The 20,868-nt window shown below is 44.6% G+C and overlaps 1 protein-coding gene across 7 annotated transcripts in view; it reads right to left on the reverse strand.

The window, feature by feature from the left end:
* The window catches only part of STARD13 (StAR related lipid transfer domain containing 13), a 468,661-nt gene that overhangs the window by 61,779 nt on the left and 386,014 nt on the right, over positions 1-20,868 (reverse strand). Inside the window, exon 1 of one of the 7 annotated variants that reach the window (XM_036228475.1) lies at positions 10,834-17,141. The exons of the other annotated variants lie outside the window; for them this stretch is intronic. Within the exon in view, the coding sequence (XP_036084368.1) occupies positions 10,834-10,903 (70 nt within the window). The 5' untranslated portion in view covers positions 10,904-17,141. Of the gene's footprint in view, positions 1-10,833; positions 17,142-20,868 lie in introns of those variants that run through there. 7 annotated transcript variants of the gene reach the window in all.

Raw genomic sequence — 20,868 nt, forward strand, 5'->3', positions numbered from 1 at the left:
CCACGAGGCTCCCACGTCTCAGAGGCTATTCCTTCACCCTAGGTTCCAGAATAATGACACAGGGAAAAAAGTCACAGAAGACCAGCTGCTGACAAGGAACGTGAGCAAGAAATGAGCTCTGTTGTTTGATGCCACTATGACTTGGGGGACTATTTGTTACAGTGGCATAATCTGGCATAAGCTAATTTAACACGGCCATTTGTTCTATAGATGAAGTACACAGAGGCACCATGGACCTTAATTTCAACTTGAAACCGTTGCTGAATGCCCATTAGGCTGTCACAGAAATGAACACGACCACCTTCAGTAATCATTTCTCCTTCGAATTCTGCTTCCCTGCCTACAACGCATGGCCTACAGGAATTTTAAAAATGTCAACAACCTTTCATACTCATCTCTCCCATGCACACACACGTGTGTGTGCGCACAACGCACTCACAAACACCTTTTCTGTGTACGTCACAGAAAGTCAAATGTGCAGTTGATACTGAACAATGAAAGTCTTCAGGAATATAAATACTATCTTTCATGCTGTTATTCCTAATAATACATATGTATATATGTATATGTACATATCTATATATATACATATATATATACACATATATATGTGTGTATATATACACACACATATCTAGGTACAACACCCCCTCAGAAGTCAATCTCAGAGCAGAAGAAGGCAGAAAATGCATGCTCTACCAGCCTAATAGTTTCTGACCAGATTGTTTTGATCCCAGTTTTCCATGAGGCAGAACAGCTCTTTACTCTCCTCTGTCATTTGGTGCAGACTGTCCCTCTAAGTGCTTGTGGTATTTCTCGGGGAGGCTGTATGCACACATGGTCACATGAATAGCCCCAGTTTTTTCAAGTTGTGGAGCCTCTGCCGACCACTAAATCCCAAGAGAGCATCCGGGATGGATCAGTTAAGCAACTGAAATGCAAGGTCGGGGAACAGAGAGCTGATTCAGACAATCAGAAAGTGGGTCATCATTGGCAGGCTTTGGCCAAAGTGCCTCCACGTTGACCCACTGAGGCAAGAGTGTTGAGCAACCTTTCTTGGGACAAGAGGGTGAGCTTCCAGAATGGTGTCTCTCTCACTCAGCCTCTCTCGAAAAGGTGGGGAGAAAGAGTTCATGACAGGCGACATGATGACGGTTTCTCAGCAGAAGCTCTGGCTTCCGCAAGGTCGGCCAAACTGCCAGGATCACAAGGGTCCTTGCTTAGTCACTGTCTGTCACGCTAAAGCCGGGGAGAGCAACTGCTTTAAACAAGCCCCACCACTAGAAAGTCAGCCTTCGTGGCTCTGGGCAGACACTCTTCTGATCCATATTGTTTCAAGATTTTCATTTTTTAAATATCAAAATTATGCATGTTTTTAGGGAATCAAACCCCATTTGACATCTACTTCCAGCCATGTCTGAATGTCTATACTTGTAAAGGCTTATCTGCTATCTTAGTCATTTCCCCCAACTCTTTTATAGCTCTGGGTTCTCTAATTACACCAGAAGCTTTCATGATATCAGGAAAAAAATGCACTAAGCAGGCATTGAAAGAAGCACAGAATCTGTCAGCATAAAATCACTCTAAGGAGCCTGCAGACCCTCTTCCGGTCCTTGACTCCTCATAGGACTGGCATGGCAAGATCCAGCCTCACCAGAGCTTCTGACTCCCAGCTCAAGGCCTCGTGCATTTAACCCCTCAGCAGCTGTAATCCCTGGACCAACCAGAACTAGTGTTTGCTCAGTTCAGTCTCAGGAAGAGATGTGTACAACGCAAGTGTGATTTTATTACCTGACTATATATAAGAACTTAATAGTGTATGTATGGGTGGATGTCCATATGTTTTATTTTTAATTATCTACTGGGATAGAATATATACTGGGAATTTTTCAATGTGTCTTTGCCAGTTTTCTGGAATGCTTTCAACTCGTCTGCAATGGCACTGCTCCTGTGAATGACTTTCTAAATATACATCGCTCATCCCAGAACATAAGAACCAGATTCAAAAAACTAAATTTGCATTAGGTTTTCAGCTATCGATTCATTTTTCTCCACATTTTTCAAGGCCAAAGACTGCTGAGCTTAGAGGTTTGCTCTCTAAATATTGAGACTTTGATTTCGAAATCCATTAATAGACAGTGACATTCTATATCCCTTTTAGAAACAACTTAAAATGAGTTCAAGTAGTTGAAATAGCTTTACCTGATTTGGGAGGAAGGGGAGATGATACTCCCAGCTGAAGAGATGTGAAGCTTAACTGGCACGTTGGAACACCCTTTTCCATCAGACACGATGCTATCTTAGTGATTTGAGTGATGCTATGATCTAACCACACGGCACACCGATAGTAAAATCAACTGAAGTGTCCCATAAATTCACCCCAAATGCAATCAAACAGGTTAAGAAAATTACATAAACTATAAAAAATTTTAAAAGTTTAAAACATTAAAAAAATCTCTGAATAGTTCAACTTATATAGTAGATAGCTTCTAATTTTAAAGAATTCTTTGAACCTTAATAATTATTATCAAACATTTGTAGATGGACCTCTTTAAATTCTACATGTAAAAACACAGTATAAAATGGCAGAAGTGTGTGTCATGGACACACAGCTGCTTCTCAGTGGAGGTTCAGGTCACTCTGATAGAATATTAATATAATGTAATTATTTGACTAGCTTTGGGCATACACCAATTTTTATTCATGTAGTCTATAGGAAGATCTTGACTAACATGCTGCCCAAATTCTTACTGAATTCAGGCATAAAAGAATTATTTTCCCTAAGAGCAGACTTGAATAAGAGAGAAAAGTGACAAGATTCCCTCTTAAATGAAATCTAAACCTAAGATTTGAAACACCCACATAGAAGCGCACAAACCGAGGCTAAAGAATATTAGTAAAAGAAAAGAACACAAACCAACTTAGCAGCGTAAAAGTGTTACCAAGGGTCCTTTAACCACTAAAGAACCAGCAAACCATCGAAGGCCTTTGGTAATACTAGTTACCCGATAACACTGGCCTCTGTGCACCTCACAGCCCAGCACACCTGTAAGAGCCAACCCAGGGAAAGGCTGAAGAGAAAGCATTGGGCTTTCGCTGCATTCGAGGAAGATGGCAGGTAGACGAGAAGGCTCAAGTAAAGATGAGATGGGCCAAGTAAAGAGATTCTGCATATTTACTTCTTTGAAAACCAAATAAAAATGATTTCAATTTTTTGATGTACGAAGAGAGAGGGAGGGAGGGAGGGAGGAAGGAAGGAAAGGAGAGGGGAGGGGAGAGAGGGAGGGAAGTGGCGGGGGGAGAGAGAGAGGAAAATTTGCTATAATTCTACCACCTAGTGATTGATTACGTTTTGTTGGCATATAGTTTCTCTTTTTTTTATGAAGATGTGTATGTGTATCTAGATTAAGTGTGCTATCCGTTTTATATAATCTTGAAATAAAATTGTAATCCGCTTTTTCACTTGACAACGCATTCTGAGCCTCTTTCCAAGCCAACAGATGTCCTTCTCAAACGTTCTACATGGCGGAGTAACACTCCTACTGCCATTACTTTAAAAAGCATCCTCTTTTATCAATTCGGGCTTTTATAACCATGGGCTAAAAATAATAAATCCTGTTCTCTGGAGGCTTTCACTCCAAATAAAGAATTTCACCAGAACGTGCATCCTGGCGAATGTATTTCAGGGAGGATTGCTGGGCTGACATTTCTCACGTTATTTTACATTCTGGATTAAGACACGTCTCATATGGTTTTCATTTATAGTCTCAGCAGACTTCAAAAAGGAAATTCCAAGTGCGAGTTTATTCACACACCAGAACTATGTTTCAAATGATGCTACAGGGATGTCTTAAACTAACACAAGTCAGGAAGTTCAAAGTGAAGGGTAGCTCCCAGACCTTGTTTCCCACCTCTTCCTTCTTGGCGTTTGGAAAGTGGAGATTTTATGTAGCAGCTGTTTCACTTGTTTTTGACCTCCTGCGCATGTTTTCAGATCATTCCGAAGATGCCTCTCAAAACTTTATGTAATAAACTGGTATTTTCTAAAGGGTGTTGCTGAAGTTTCAAGGTTACTCTTAAAACACAAAACAAAACAAATAAACTAGACCAAATAAAGAAATTCCCCATCTTGTTTTAATGACTAGATGCATATTTGGAGCGTACGTGACTTCTCAAATCCTTTAAATAATCCAAAGCAAAATGCGACCCAAATTTCTAAAACTTGCAGATTCACCAAGAATGCATCTCTTTAGAACAAAACAAACTGTTATTTTTGTGTGCGGGGTTAATATTATGGCTTTAAAAGGGAGTTTAAAACGAAGATACATTCTAATTTAGTTTTGCTCTTAAATAAAAATCAAGTTTCTTCTCTTGTTGAATACCGATGCTTAACTTTATGAGTCAACTTTTTAAAAAGAGCCTGCCGACTTGTTCGGAAGATGTTCCTTTACGTGTGGGCATCAGCCGGCTAACTGGAAGAGAGGTAACGAGGCATACAGTGGGAGAAGCCAGGGCTGAGTGCAAATCCTGGCTCCACCTGCTGTTACCTTGGACAGGTTAACTTCAGGGTGCCTTAGTTTCTTTATCCATGAGTGCAAGTGAACAGCAGTGCCTTCCTCAGAGCATCCGAGTAAAAGGCGGAGATGGATAAAGTGACTAGCCAAGTACCTGGGGCATAGTGTTTGCTAAGGTGGCCGCAGTGGAGGGGCTCGCTTTTACTCCCCGTAATAGAAAGTAGCAGTTCTGACGGTCTCCGGTTCCCTCCACTCAGCTCCCCTCGATTTGGCCTTCAGAAGCAGGAGGCATTTGTCTTACTGATTTAGTCAACAGACATCTGTTGAGTGCCCGCAATGCCGTTACCACTGTGGAGGATGCGCAGCTCTGGTGACAAGCCACTACCCTGGTGACAAGCCACTGCTCCACGGGTCCCTTGGCCAAGCGGGGAAGACAGAAACACATCCCGGCATCACTATGATGCAAAAAAACAAAAGCCTACTGGAGCAGGATGAAATCCCCCAGGCAGGAGAGCAAGAGAGGGTGTCTGGGATGAGTGACCAGGACGAGCTTAGCCGGGACGACGAGACCTGAGCCACAGGATGGTTAGCTGACTCGTTCTCCCAATAACCCCTCTTCTGCGCCCACTGCCCCACACTGGGTCTGAGGTTGGGGTTCCTAAAGTAGATGCTACTGTTCCTCCTCCTATGCCCGCGGCAGGGCCTGGGGGCCGAATGCCATGTGTCCCCTACATCCAGATCCTTCTGATGACAGGAATCTAACAGGCCATTCGTTTTGTACATTCTATGGAAGATTTCATTATACTCCTGTTAAATCACGTCGTACCGCGGGAAGCCATGCTTCACACAACACAAGGCTGCTTGACAGGATGCAGTGAGAGTCATCGATGAAATACGACACTGCAGAAAACGGCAGTAAGGGCCCTGCAGGATGGTGCTTTTAGGACCTGAACACCAGGCTGGGGAAGACGGGCTCGCCATGATAACTTACAATGTGCCGCCAGATAAGAAGTAAAGCATCAGCAATTGTCTATGGTCTGTGGGCTCTCTACGGCAAACGTAACCAAACACATCAGAGCCTTGGGAACGAAGTCCGTATCAGACATACAGTTTTTGTTAAGGGAAGTGCCTATAGAAGATTATAGTTCCATGTTATAAGAAAAAAAAAAAAAAAAAACCCCTGATCAAACAAATTGTGAGCAAGGGAAAGGGGCTTCCTGTGGAGCAAGGACTGGGAGGAGTGGAGGGTTCATGGGGAGCCCGAGGTCGCTGACCAGCAGGTCCCAAGTCTCCCAGGCTGGCTTCCTGTCAGGCTGTCCCCTTCCTGAAGACATCCCAGGTGTGTGTGTGTGCATTTCTGCTTTGGTGAGGAGGCAGCTGGGAAAGCAATTCAAATACTTTGAACCATTTACATTTAAAAGCAAAGAAATATTTTGCTTTGATGCTTAAAATGATTGTAATTAATGTTTCATGATGGCTCAAATTATACCTAATGTCAAATGGAAAATTTAGAAAGCAGACCCCTTCGAACATTCTTTTCTCCAAAATAAGGAATGACGAGAACATAGTAACACACACGTTTATTTATTTTTTAAATTGGGGTAAAGTGTCTTGCTTAGGCAAAGGCACGAACGAGGGGCTCTTAAGCTGGGGTTCTCAGATAGAACTCCAAGGCCTCTGCGTGCAAATTTTATGTAGGTGCTTTACTTGCTGAGGCTGCATACTTTTGATCAAATTCTCTGATTCACTTATTCTTCCAGTGAGATACATGAGCCCAAGAAGGAGAGAGCTTTATGCAACTCCCGGGCTTAAAAGGGGCCCAGGTTTTCCCTGCTCTGTCTGTTCCCTGCGGACAATCGACTTTTGATTTTGGAACTTTCAGAGATAGATGAGCTCAGTCTCTGTGTGTGTCTCTCTCTCATACACGCACATGTTTACAGGTGGACACTCATTCTGTAAACATAAGTAAAAGTGCAAGCACCTGTAAACAAATACGTGGGACTTTGTATCCTCTTAAATGATGGCTTTGCAGGTACACAAGCACCAGATTGGAAAACGGATCTCATCTTTGCATGACCAGTGCTTAGCCTGGAGCAAATGAATGTTGACCGAGAGACTGAATGACCATAGTAAGAGCAAAATATTAATAGCTTAACTATTTATAGGCCAATAAACACCTAAACCATTTGTTCAGATATTTGAGTCCCTCCAAACTCCCAGGGCTGTTGTAAGTAAGCGAATATGGATTGCAGAATTGTCATATATGGACGCTGGGTAACAATATTCTTCTAGCTGTGATTCCGCTTGTGGGTGGTGAGCACCCAGGTCCCCAGACAGCAGTGTCTTGGTGGACTCTGCCTGTGTCCCCTGAAGGGCTGAGCACCCAACGCTGGCCCAGGCCTGGCCAGGGGTCATTTCTGCGGACTCTGATCCCCTTTCTCTTCCTGTGCATGGAACCCGTGGGAATTCCAAGGGCGTGGATTACGGTAAAATCTAGTCTTGGAAGAGGAACAGTGAAAAAAGATTTTTCTGTTTCTTACGAAGGAGTCACTGTCCCTTTTAATAATCCTCAAACTTGATTGGGACATATTCATTCTCGGGAATATTCAGACACAACCGTAGAAGAATACCATAGGGCTTTCAAATGTTTGGACCACAGGCTTTAGTGAAAAAACTATGTACTTTACATAGTTGTGAATGTGCACACACCTGCACCCGCACACGCACACATATACACACAAACTGAAACAAAGTTTCCCAAAACAATAGTTACACTTTACATATATGCGATGCCACCTAACATTCTCTGTTCTCTTCTATTAAAAATTGGTGGGTGTACCCACTAACTTCGTGAGCACTGCCCGCCAAGCCCCAGACTGTTCAAAGAACACTGTCTTAGATGACACTCTGTCACATGAGAAGCATCTGATTACGCAAATGAATAAACTGAACATAGTTGTAAGTCTGACAGCCGGGGGTCTTCCCAAATGCTTCTCCTCCCCTTCAGCCCACATATTCTCATAGCACAACCCTAAGACCTGAATTTCTCACTAAGCACATTCCTCAAACCCCAATTCTCCCCGCCCCATCCATCCGCCTTGGTTTAGATCCTCCTCCTGTCCCCAGGGCTGTTGCAAGAGACGCCTAACAGGCCTCCCTGCCTTAAATTCTCGTCTTCCTCATTTTTCTAAGATGCAAGTGTGATGATTCTCCTTAAAACTCCGTCATGCCTCCCCGTTACCTGCAGGATCAACTGCCAGCCCCTTATCATGGCCCACAGTGCCCTCAGCTGGCCTCTGACCACTTGGGGGCTCCCGGCCCTCTTCGGGTCCAGTGCACGGAGCTGCCTGGAGCGCCCCAGTCCCGTGGTGCTATGTCGCAGCCCACACGTGTGCTTGGGCTGTCCCCCCTCCTCCTTCTGTCACATTCCTCCTACCTTATTATTTTTTTTCTCCTGACAATGCTCATTCATCGTCTGTCAAGATTCAGCTAAGACATCAGCCCTCGAAGCCCAGGTTAGCCTGCTCCTCTGTGGACATCCTACATCCACTCTGGTCCTTACGAGATTAGACGGAAATGTTCTGGCCACACATCTGTCTCCCCATGAGGCCGCCGGTGCTTCTTGGGCTGAGGCTGCCTGACCGACTCTTTGCACCTCTGGAGCCTGGCAAAGCTCTCGGACCCCAGTGTGTGTGCAGTGCACGCTGAACCGAGGGGGAGCTGAGAAGTTCCGCTGCTGGTCGGGGGTCTCCCAGGTGCCTCTCTCCGACCTGGCTCTGCACTGATCCCAACTGGAACGCACCGCTGCGCCCTACGCTCGTTTCCAGCAAAGGACCTCAGGTTGCTGCTGGCCAGAGGCCCCTGGCGAAGGTCCCTCTGCCCCCTGGAAAACGCTCCTGCTGTCTTCCCCTTCCCTGGTCTGACTGAAGGAGGCCGAGGGCCACTCGCTGGGGTTCCTCCGCTTTCCGGTGCATTTGAGAAGTCAGCCGCTGCTGGGGCTGGGGCTGAGGGTGGGCGGAACGCCAGCCACCGCCTCAGTAACAAATCGATGACGTGGAATCTCATGCCGCCGAGAGGCCTTCGAGAGGCGGATTCGGAATAGTTCTGGGAAGTTAGATTTAGTCCAGATTCAATTCCAATCTTGAGGACCCCGGGTGAAGGAGGAAACTTTTGGCGATGAGCATAAAGGGATAGGTCCCGTCACGAGCAGGTATGAGGCCTGGTTCAGTCTGCGCCACCCAAGGGTCCCCTGGCTATGACCCAGGGCAAACCCAGCTCACATGGTGCTTGCAAGGGCATCAACCATCCAGTCCGTCCATGATGCCACCCCTGGGGAGGCGAATATGCTTTCAATTAGAGTAGAGTAATGCTGCCCTCGAAACGTAACCGTACTGGAGTAGAGAAACGGCGGAGCGATCCCTCCTCGCGAAACATAACCACACTCAACTATGACTGTTTCGTTCTCAGGAGAAGGAAAATGTGTGATGTACTGTGCTGACTTCTTTTGTTGCCAGATTCAGCTGGGTTTGCCTGGAAGACCCTTCCCTTTACTCCGCTTTCTCGAAAGTGAAGCTTGTTGGACACCTCCTCCAAGGAGCCTTCCCTGCTCCCTTCTAACACTATGGTCTCCGCCACTCCATGGTCTCTGGCCATTCTGAGTTGTTTGGTGACCATGATACGTCACCACGACTTCCACTTACTTGTGGACTTAAAGTCTGAGCGCAGTAAATTCGTAAACAAAGGTGATGATGGTCGTAGCTGTCATGGCTACGGTTCATAACGAACATAAAAACAAGCTGGTGATGATCAAAGATGACCATCGATGGCCCTTGCTCATTTCTGGAGATAGGAAAGTAGACAGACCTGAGGGAAAGGAATAGATACCCTGAACAGAAAAAGCAAAGGCAAAGGAGGCGGCGAGCTGAGATCTAAAACTTTCAGGGAGGAAGTGAGGCTGTGGAGGGGAGCACGGAGTCGGGGCTCACTGCAGGGGGCCCTGAGCGAACCTCCGTCCAGCTCGAAGTCCCGGTTTTCTCATCTGTAAAATGTGCATAACGTGACTTACGCTCTGCAGGGCTGTCGTGAGGACGGGGCAGGATCTCCAGCACAAGCCAGCACGTTCACTTTGCTGCTGCAGTCCTGGCCCCTGGCACAGGGTTTGGGGTTTGACTTTGCGTTTTACATTTGCTGAACAAAATGAATCATGGAAGCTGACAGAAAGCAAGCGCTTAAAATTTGAGCCATTATTATGAACCGAAATGAGTACTTTTCACGACTTTCCTCCAACGCCCTCAAACGGCAGAAGAAAATAAACAGATGTCCTCGGTGGTTTTATTATTGACATTTCCATCTATATAAAGGAAGACTATAACATGCCCACACTTGTTTCAGTACAAAAAGCTTTCCCTCACATTTAGAAAAAAAAAAACGATGGTCCAAGATGTACCATCCTGTGGCTTCTTCTACCCCTGGACGTTCTGCCAGGCTGAAGAGGCTCAGAGGTGAATTTACGAGAGAAACGTCACTTTTAGAGAGATGATTTATTGTTATTTTTAAACAGCAGCCTCCCTGCACAGCAGGAAGTGTGTGGCTCAGGCAGATTCTGACTCCATTCAAACCTCAGTGACTTTATATTGATCCCAGAGGTCGGACTTTAACAAACTGAGGGACACAGGCAGTTGACAATTGACAGTTGGCTAAACTTAAGATCACACGACAGAGGCAGAATCTCCTGAGCAAAGTAAAAGCTTGAAAACAAAGACCTTCTTAAATACATTTCCATAAACTAGCAGGAGAGCTTATGTTCTGAAGGCATTTTGTGCACTTTATTCGGGAACACAACCAACATCCCACAAAAATAACTTCGGAGACAGAGCTCCAGCTTGACTCACTTCCCTGCTTAAAATCCTTCATGGCTCCCACGTTCCTCCAAAATCCAAACCTCTGAGGACGGCTTAAGAATGCTTGAGCTCGGCTGAGGTTGCTGGCGCGTCCTTCTGCGTCTCTACTGCCCGTGTGCCCTGAATACCAGTGGCACTGAATAACCTGCCATTCCCTAAAACAGCCACCACCTCCCCAACGCCATCCTCTGTTCCCTGCTGGTAGTTTTCCTACGTCTAGATGGCCTTTCTCCCACTTCGTCCGACTAGCCAATTCCTATTCTTCTTTCCCTCCCCATTTTTTTTTTTTTTAAACTTATCATCTCTAGTTCTATCTCCCGCATGAAATCCCTCTGGGCTACCCCGCTCTTGCCGCATGGGAAGGCAGGTTAGCCCGCCTCTCCTCTGCATCCTCGGTGGACTTCTGGCCCAGCACTTACCCCGGCACTGGAATTTTCTGTTGACTCTGCTTTCCTGGCTCCCTCCGTGGGCACTGTCTCTGTCTATCATGCAGCACCCCGACAGGCTTGGTTAACATCTGCGGAGCATGCTGAGGATAGTTCCAATACAGAGGCTCAAGGGGATTTAGAGCAACGAGTCCTCTCTCGTGTTTCCAGCCACTAAGAGGGAAGGCCCTCGCGGCTCCCCAGCGACCTGTGAGGCATCGGCTGGGATTCCCAGCCCCCACACTTCCTTTCCTCACTATTTTCATTCACACTGAAGAGGAACAGCATGGGTTGTCATCACAGCCTCTAAATAAGGTCATAGGGAGAAAGGATTCTTTTCGGAACAGAAAGCGGCACACCACACGCTTCCTAATGAATCAAGCCCCTAAATATAACTGAACCGTAAGAGCAGGTTCCACTTCTTCCCATTGTCGACGGGGTCTTTCGGCAGTGAGCAGAACTCTCTACACGTAGAGAAACGCTCAAGGGTTCTAACACAATGCCGATGGTTTAATCTGTTGTCCGAAATTTTCCAATCTTTTCTTACGTGCCCTTTAAGTCATAAATATCATTTTAAAACATTCCACAGTTGAGTGCAAGTAGCAAAGATGGTGTTTCTGAAAGATTTCTCCCTTCTCAGTACAAAAAGCTCCCCCACAGCGTCACACATGGACTGAGGAGGCCAGGTTCATAATCTCTTTTAAATTTAACACCTCTCTTCTCTGTCAAATATCCAAATATACTGTCCAAACAGTATATTATTGATTACGTATTCCATTACCTCACTTACTTCATCACACAATAACTGTATCAGCAAATTTAGAGTATTTGAAGTTAATAATCTCAAAATAGCAACAACAATAAAAATTACACGTTTTAGGTTTACCCAAATCTAGGTTTAAGAACTTGCTTTGGCATAATGGTTTCTATCAGCAAAACCCAGAGAGCTCTGAACTACCAATAAATCCTGCCAGAAACCTACGAAACAATTCTTCAAGGATTTATAACCATTCTCCTTAGGCTGTCTATTGATACCGCCTTGTTTTTTCCAATCACACTGTGAAGATAAATGGGAAACGATTCACAGCCGGCCTTTGAGATGCTTGTCTGGGAAAGTGGGGGAGTATCACTCACGCTGATGTCATTGTCATTTCGGAAACTCTGGCCCTGGTCACCCTCCCATTTGGGCTACTTTTCTCTCCAAGCTCTCCCTCGCTACCCACTCACCTGACCCCTGGGGGAACCATGAGTCACTTCCTGCCCATTAATCTTGTGGCTGAACTTCCCCTTCTGCAAGAGTCTTGAACTTGAGGGGTGTGCGGAGGCCCGGGGTGGGGGTGGGGCGAGGGCTGCCTGGGAGGCTGGCGGAAGGGACAGAAGTGTCCCGCTCTGACTGTACCGGAGTGCGGTGCTGAGCACGGCCGCCTCCTGATGTTGCAGAAGATACTCACTGCCATCACAGTGAGGACCTGTGCTGTGCATTATTTAAAACTTGGTTGACCTCCACGATCTTCATTCTGCTCCTCATCTTTCCCCTGCTTATTTGCAACCTCAGAAAGAATGGCAGATAAAAGGAATGAAACGTAAATTAATCTTATCTTTATGAAAAGTCTGATTAGGCCCATATGAAACCCAATTAAAAGCAGTGATTGGATGGGCAAGTATTTCACTGAGACTGCCACTAACATTAATTAATTGGATGTAGTACGTGAGTCTTAGCCTTCCAAGTCAGTTTTTAATAAAATAATTCTTTTACTATGGTAAGTTTTTAAATTACGAATTGGAAAATAATATTGTGATAGAGACAAGCTTAGTATTTTACAAACACCCGGGTGGACTATGATTTGCAGCGTCCCCCTTGGGAAGGACGTGTGAAGGGGTTCTGCGCAAAGGCTCGTGGGCAATGTGCCACGTGACCTGCCACCCCCTCTCGTCTGTCCACCAGGGGGCGTCCCAGCGCCCGGGTGACCTCGGAAGTGGGCGTGTGGGAGCTTCTGTATGCCTGACTCTGGAGCAGAGTGTCTTGTCCCCAGAGGGAGCACAAAACAAACTTTGAGTTGGTTGAGATTATACTGCGTTAAGGACGGACACCTCTGCCTCATGTGACGCTGAATCTCCAATGGCTGCCTTATGCCTGGAGAAGCGTGTTTACAGAATAATGAATGTTTAATGAGTCATAACATTACGCACATGAAAAACCAATGCGTACACGGAGAGTTAATTCTGAGAAAAATCGGTACTACTACTAATACACACACACGCGCACACACACATACGCACACACACATGCACACACACACACAACTTCCATCAAATTATTACTCAAACACTCGTTTTTTACATCCCTTTTTTGTTTCCATGGAAACTATCCAACTTTCAAGATGCACCACATTAAGATAGATTGTAAAAGTTTTTTTTTTTTTTTTGAAAAGGATTCATTTCCTCCCCACTCCCAAACTTGAAAATACACTTGATCTCAGTGGACTGAACAGGTTTATCTCACTTCTCATCAGTTTTAGAGACTCAATGCTTTCAAATAACACATTGGAGTTATCCAGACTCAAAGGAATATTAACCGAGGGGTGGGTTTGCCTGCTCCGTGCTCTCTTCATAAACTTCTTGTCCTCCACCAGACTAGTCTATGAGTCCTTGAACATGACAAATGGTAAGATGTTCTGTCTTAATAAGAAAACCCACAAATCCCTTTTACATAGTATTTCAGACTACACTTGATTTCCAGGCTTAAAACTATAAAGTGGCGTTTGGTGACATGTTTCCTTTTTAAACTGTGACTAAATATTGGGGACAGATACTTTGTGTCTGTCAGGAGTAGGTCAATGATTCCACACCTCATATTCATGCTTCTCTTTTGTCATTTAAAAATGTTTCATTTCTTTTCTTTTTACTGCTTAAAAAGTAACATCATGAGTAGCTTTATAACTCATATAATCATAAGAAGAGTTACAGATCAAGATCTACTACATTCCTTGAGTATATTTTTGCAAGAGGTGACAGCAGGCACAGTTATAATTTGGTTGGAATCTCCGAAGTAACTGTATCTTTCTTTTAAGCTAGTGTTTAATGGCTAGATATAACTAAATCTAGTTACAAGAAAGAAGCAAGGGAGGAAGTTAGAACAGAAAGGAGGAAGTATTGAAGGAAGGGAGGGAGGGAAGTGGATGGAGGGGGGAGGGAAGGAGGAAGGAAGAAAGGAAGGAAAGGACTCCAACAGTATGTCATCCCTTCAAATCACCTAAACAGATACAGCCTCTGTGGCCCCTGGACAGCTGCAGCCCAGCGCTAGCATCCCGGGACACTTCACTCCGATCATCTGGCTGCCGTAAGAGAAACTCCTTCCAACAAGGAGAGAACCTGCTGTTTGCCTTCACCACTGCATAGCGGCCCTCTTCATACAGACAGCGCCCAGTTCGTGGCTGTTAGAAACTCTGACGCCTCCCTCAAGTTCAGCTTTCTAAGGACGATTTTTTTTACCTGGCTCAATTACCCTCCCGTCTACAGAGCAGTTCTGTGCGCCCTCCCTCCCTTCCTTTGTCCTGTCCTAGGTCCTCTGGATTTCTGGCAGGAGTTCAATAAGGCGCATTTTACTTTCAACTTCGACCCACTCTAAGTACTATTGCAAAAACGATGATCCCAACTCTATCTTTAGGTTTATGTTATTTTAAAATTTAGCTTCTCAATCCTTTCTGGAATAAAATAAACTCCTCAGTGTACTAGGTACCCTGTGATCACCCACTAAGTTCACATTAACCTATGAATAAATATTTGGCTAAGGTTCACCTTGGCTAATAAATGCCTATTTGAACTTTATTTTGTCCCAAACCTGATTTATTTAAAAACATTTTTAGGATTTACTGAGATAGGCATTAAAGCAAAACTCCACATGCTTTTAAGCCTGTGGCTCTTAATGCCACCCCCGTGATGGACCAGAGATAAAAGGAACACAGTGGAAATTTTGCACCCATTTCTCAACGTGCCCAAATTACACACTCTTAAAAAAAAATCTCAGCTTTCAAAACAAACAAACAACAAACAAACACAAATAGTGCTAATCCAATGCAAGTTTCCAAAAAGACTTTGGAATTTTGTGAACAATTTACAAGGTTTATTTATTATAATAAGCTCTAACATAAACGGTTACTAAAAGTGAAGTCATGTAAAAAAAAAAGCTATACATGTGATTTTCAACTTTTAAAGTGTATTTTCCTTTGGGAAGCTTTGATGATTGGCCCACTGTGGATTATTAGAGAGTAAGTTATTTCTGAATGCTTTTAATTAAATTTTAGAAAAATATCTCCTTGGTCATTGTCCATTTATTGTTGTTACCAATAGTTTCATAAAAGATTCCTTTTATTTTTTATTTTTTGATAAAATGTATATATACAGGAAATTAGATGAAAAAAAAGAACGCCTCTTTTTTTTTTTTTTTTTTTTAGCGGGCAGAGACTTCTCCAGAACAGGTTGCTGTTCCAAAGGAGAGCTAAGAGATGCCACATGAAATGACAGGACAAGGTGACCAGCTGGCTGTGCAGCGAGGCTTTGGTCCAACCCTTGAACCTCTCCAATCTCAGTGTTCTCTCCAATAAAATGAGCTCTTTTAGCGTTTTTTAATGCTCCCAAATCCTACGATTTGTAAGATGAAATGTTATGCTGACGATAACTGAAACCACCAGGGCCAAAGCCACTTTGGAACGACGTCGCCAGGCTCCAGTGGAGAGATACCGTCCACCCCCCTGTTCTGGCCACATGTGTAGACAACAGCCACACCTGGGCTATGTGAATCCGAGAAAACCCACGTAAACGCTGTGAAAGCTCAGGGCCTTCGAGCGCTTGGTTGCTAGGAAGGCGCTGCTGACGAGCTCGGATCCAAACGGTTTATCTGATTTCATACTGTGGTCTCTGACACAGCGGGAAACACCCCGAGAAACCACCAACCCGGGGGCTGAGTCTGTCCCAGACATCAACTCAGACGCGTTCCTTTTTTATTTCCATTTTATTCTTAAATGCACCATTTCTGATCACTCTCTCTGTTTTATAATCCAACTCTAATAAAGACAAGAAGACAGACGGGACTCTGAGTGGAACGAGATGAACAAAAGTACATTTTTTAAGGCTGTCCGTTATTATGAGACAGTTAGTTATTAAAGCGTCTGGGTAAATGACCTCACACTGCACTTGGCCTGTAAATCGGCTGGGCAGTCTGGCTCGCAGTGCACATGGCCTTGGACTGTTTTCTCTGAAATCGAGTTACAGGAATCTGTGAACTGGCGTCTCTCCATTTTGAAGCAGTCCTCACAGCACCTGACACGGTGTCAAGCACACAGTGGAGTGGCAGAAGCTGCTGGCAATAACTGAACAGTTATTACTGAAAAGGAGAAGAAATTTCTAGAGCATGTGAAGGCTTTGGGCACACTGTAGTCTGACTGGAGACGAACACGTGCTATCACTGGCCCATCTACTACACAGAGATTACACCGTGCAGAGGCTAAAAGAGTAAATTGGTACCTTTGCTTCCGTTATTCCTTAATTGGTGAATGACGACCCTGAACACTTACTATTGGAATTTGTTTTCTTTGAAATAAATACTATCGCTAGAATACTGTATTTTTTAAAATGCATACTCAAGAACGTTCTCCCAGATATAAATTGTATGAGGAAGATTTATATGACCCACAAAATGCATTCGATTCTTTTTTTAAATTCTCTCTTATGCCATTCCAATACTCTGCTAGAAGGTATCTACGTTGTTACTGTTGACATCATGAGGCGAAATGCTTCATGCTTTTATACGATGGCTTATTTAATCCTCACAACAACCTCTAAAAAGGAATTATTATCCCCATCTCATAAAAGAAGAAAGTAAGGCTCAGAGGTTAAATAAGGTGCCAAGGTCACCCAGTGGGGACACGGCTCAGCTCCAAGTGTAGCCCTCGTTCATAACGAAATGGGAACAGCTAGATAAAAACAGCAGAGCTCTTCAAAATCCTTTCGAAAGGAGGCAGGGTATGACGAGCACACAATTCTGAGACGTTCTCAATTAAATTACAGCGGGCTGGAGAAAGAGGAAGAGAGACAGAGCCGCTGGCCTGGGAGTAGCGGGACCGGCTGACAAGCGATTGCCCACGTTTCTGGATGTATGCTGGAGCTTCGAATCGACCAACATCTCGGCTTCTGCTAGGCAGACGGGCCACCACGTCCTGCAGATGCAGAAACCTTCGGGACTGCTGCCCGTCACCAGTCAAAAGCAACAGGTATTTCTTCCTTACGACCCCGCGCCCATCACAGAACTGCCCCCACCTTCGCCTCCTCCCGCCCCCTTTACCTGTAGCCAATGTAAATTCTTTCACAACAACTTACATCTTTGTTCCCCCAAACTTGACGCATAAAAGAGCCCTTTGAGTCCAGGGCAGCAGACTGTGCCGCCTTCTCCTCCTAACCCTGCTGCCGGTGGTTTAGACTACATACCCCAGGACCTGGTCCTTTGAGGCTTGATGAACCCTTTCTTTTAAAAAGCCTCCCAGCCATGAAAGTTAAGTTTCTTGTTTAACAAGATATAAGTTATAAATAGAATGCAACCAGCGGAGAAAGGAAAAAAAACCCACTCACATAATTTTCCCTTTTACCTATTCATACCTTAATCGGCCATTAAATATATTATATTCCCATTGTACCAGAGAGCAGGAGGAGAAAGAGGTCGCCTATACAGCAGTGCTTGAATTGGTGAAAATGAAGAATGTTAGTGGTAAAAGGAAGAAGAGTCGGATCATCAAGCTGTGTTTTCCCAAAGGGCTCGCCTCCTTGTGGCTGGCTCCAAGCAGAAGAACCAGGATTCCGGGAGGAGAAGGCTCTAGAAACTTCGGGAGAGGGGCGGGGCAGGGACTGTGCGCGCAGACAGGTGCGGTGCGGAGCTGCTGGCGTGTGAACTGACCCTGCACGCTCCCGACTTTCCGGCGTGGACACTGCTGTCGCCGTTGCGGAGGTGAGCAGTGGACAAGCGTGCCCACGCCAGTGACAGCGTCGGGATTCAAACCCAGATCCTTCTGCGCCCAGAGCCCTCGGCTCCCCAGGACGCGAGGCTGCACAGAGCCTGGGGCGGGAAACGGAGGAAACGAGAAGAGGACCCTGGGCGGGGGTGGGGGGGCGGGGGACAAAAAGCACACTGCAGATCTCCAAAACGAATGAGCAGGCTTATCCAGCTATCTGCACTATTAATTCGCTATTAATTAAATTTAGCCGGCTGCCAGCTAGGGCCTCTGCGGCTCCATGGTGATTATCAAGCCAGTCAGAATTTCAAATGGTGCTGATAACTAAGTGTAATAGGATTATGCCTCCCCCCCCCCCCACCCCACACACACAGCCGAAGCAAAAATGTGCCTTTAAATCAAGGTTTTCATGTTGGGTTTCTCTATTACTCAGTCGTCCAGAATTATCCCAGAGACCTCAAGGATTGTTAGAGCTTATTTTCACTTATACAGGGGGAAAAAGAAAGACTTTTTCCTAGGTGGGAGCCCCAAAACGCGCTCTTCTCAGCCCTTCTTGCCTCAATCTGGTCTTGTATTCAACAGACTTGACTGAGCATTAAAGCCACGGGAATGGGGCAATGAATACAGCCACCGCCTAATAACTAGGCAAATAAATAAATAAAAACCTCATGACTTTTGAACCATAAATACACTTCGCTTTTAAAAACAGGTATTGCTTTAAAATTGCGAGGTCAATGACTTTTTGTAAGTAAATCTTAATTTAAATATGGAGGGCTGGTTAACATTTCACTTTAGAAATATTCTGCTGTGAAATCTAGTCTACTAAAGAGACTTTTTCAATTAAAAAAAATGTTTTGACTGAATCTTAAAAAACAAAACAGAACGAAACAAAGCCATGACTCATATATCTTGCAAAGATAGATTCTTTTACGGTTAAGAATACGTTAAGTAAGTTAACCAGCATTTGTGTTAGGTTAGAAAGTACACTTATATTTAGATACCACGTTTTAAAGTACTTAGCACGGAACAAAATTACTTTAATATAAACCTGATAAAACTTGCATGTTTGCTAATAGAAAACTTCACAAGTCTATAATGCTTTGTTAGTTTGAGGCAGAATATAGGACACTTGCAAAGAGTGAGGAATTAAGACGAAAATGAAGATGATTCTCAACTCCCAGATTTTGGCTTCTTTGGAGAAAGTGAAAAAAAAAAAAAGAGAAATGAATGATAGATTGCTTTTAAAAGGGAGGTTATATATGGTATTAGTCATTTTAAGAAATGACCATTGCTGCCATGGAGACTGTGATGCACATTTTTCTGGTGATACAGCCCCCTTTTGTATAAACATACACACATGCTGATATGTTATGTGAACTGTGATCTTGTAGTGGCTTCAAGGCAAAAAAAAAAAAAAAAAAACCTTGTTTTTACAAAAGAACTCATATTTTCCCATGCTCCTTCACTTCTTGTGCAAGAACTTTTATGAGATTCTAATAAACTCTGTTTTATTTATTTTCCTTTGTTCTTCCCTTCTTACTGGAAGAGAAGGATATCTGGATGTAATCATGTTTAAGGAGAAAAAAAATTCTGACTGAGGAGATGACTTAAATCACTGACCTACAAGTAAAATGCCTAACCCTGCCTCCACATTGGGTGCAGCAACTTAATTCTACCGGGTGAATATTTTCATCTACTCTAATGCAACATGTTCCCCCACAGGAAGGAATGCTACTTCATCTTTGCATAACCCAGCTGACCGAAGTGGACGTTTTCTAGCAGCGGAAGGACAATGTGCAAATCCCTGGCCGACTCCATCAAGGCCTCCGTAGGCTGTGTTTTTCTCTCAGCAGACTACCCCGTAACTCGCTCGATCATTGTTTGTATTCACCAAACTGTCAGCAAGCCTGCCTGGCGTTCCAGCCACCTGGAGCTGACAAATATTTTCCTAATATGAGGGACACCATAGCAACCAGATCTGTGGTCTGGATACAAACCAGACATCATGGTGCTACAGCTTTGGTTCAGAAAACAGGCATGTAGCACCCACAACAGTATTATCGTAAAGAATGTCTTGAGAGCTCAAACTTTCTTATTTTTTTTTTAGGACTAAGTTCTTTAGATCCGAGAATGGAAATGACCCCAGACCCTAAGAGAAGGCAGGTGGTAATTTAGATTGGAAAGATCTTAAGTTTCAAGTCCATTTCTTACAACCAGTTCCTCCCTGGACAAGTCAATGAACCTTTCTGAGCCTTAGTGTTCTCATCGGTAAAATGGAGCTAAATAGTCCTGCCTCAGCAAGCGGCTGTGAGGATGAAATCTGTACTGTGCTTGGCAGAAGAGAAGCATCTAAAAATGAACAGATTTTACCATCGGGCTGAGAAGGGAGGCAATGGATATTCACAGAACACGGGGCGATGGTCTCCCAAATACGGTTCAGATGAATATGTTAGAAATTTCGGTTTGTGTCCATTTATAACATTTTAGGTATATTTCTGATTTTAAGAAGTAAATTGTGACGCAGTATTCAATATCAGGACACGACACGAGGTCCCTCGCACAGCTGCACGCTGCTGGCGGTTTCTGAGGGACGACGGGGGTCGTGCAGAGCGGGGGTCGTGCAGAGCGGGGGTCGTGCAGAGCGGGGGCCTGGCACGGGCGATCACGCGCGCAGGCCCACTTCCGGCACTGCCGGGTACCCTGACGTCCTACAGCCTCCACGGGCCCGATCGAGGGGACACGTGGATGACACTGCGTGCTTCGAACCAAACAAACTCAGGAATGGAGATGCGACTTAAAAAGTTTCCTGCAGAGAAACCACGAAGAGAAGATGATAGTAATTACTAAAAGGTGTTCTGGAGTAGTATTTGAAACGGGGCTTTATGTAGCCGTTGATGAACTTTGGCCTTCATGACCTGAGATAGTTAATGATAGTGGAGCACGTGTGTCACTTATAAGATACGGAGAGGTGACCTTGGAAGTACAACTCGAAATCTCGTTGCCGGCAGGAATGTTCATTCAGAACAGC

Source organism: Rousettus aegyptiacus, unplaced genomic scaffold, assembly GCF_014176215.1.
Source record: "Rousettus aegyptiacus isolate mRouAeg1 unplaced genomic scaffold, mRouAeg1.p scaffold_m13_p_11, whole genome shotgun sequence".
NCBI classification, from domain to species: domain Eukaryota; kingdom Metazoa; phylum Chordata; class Mammalia; order Chiroptera; family Pteropodidae; genus Rousettus; species Rousettus aegyptiacus.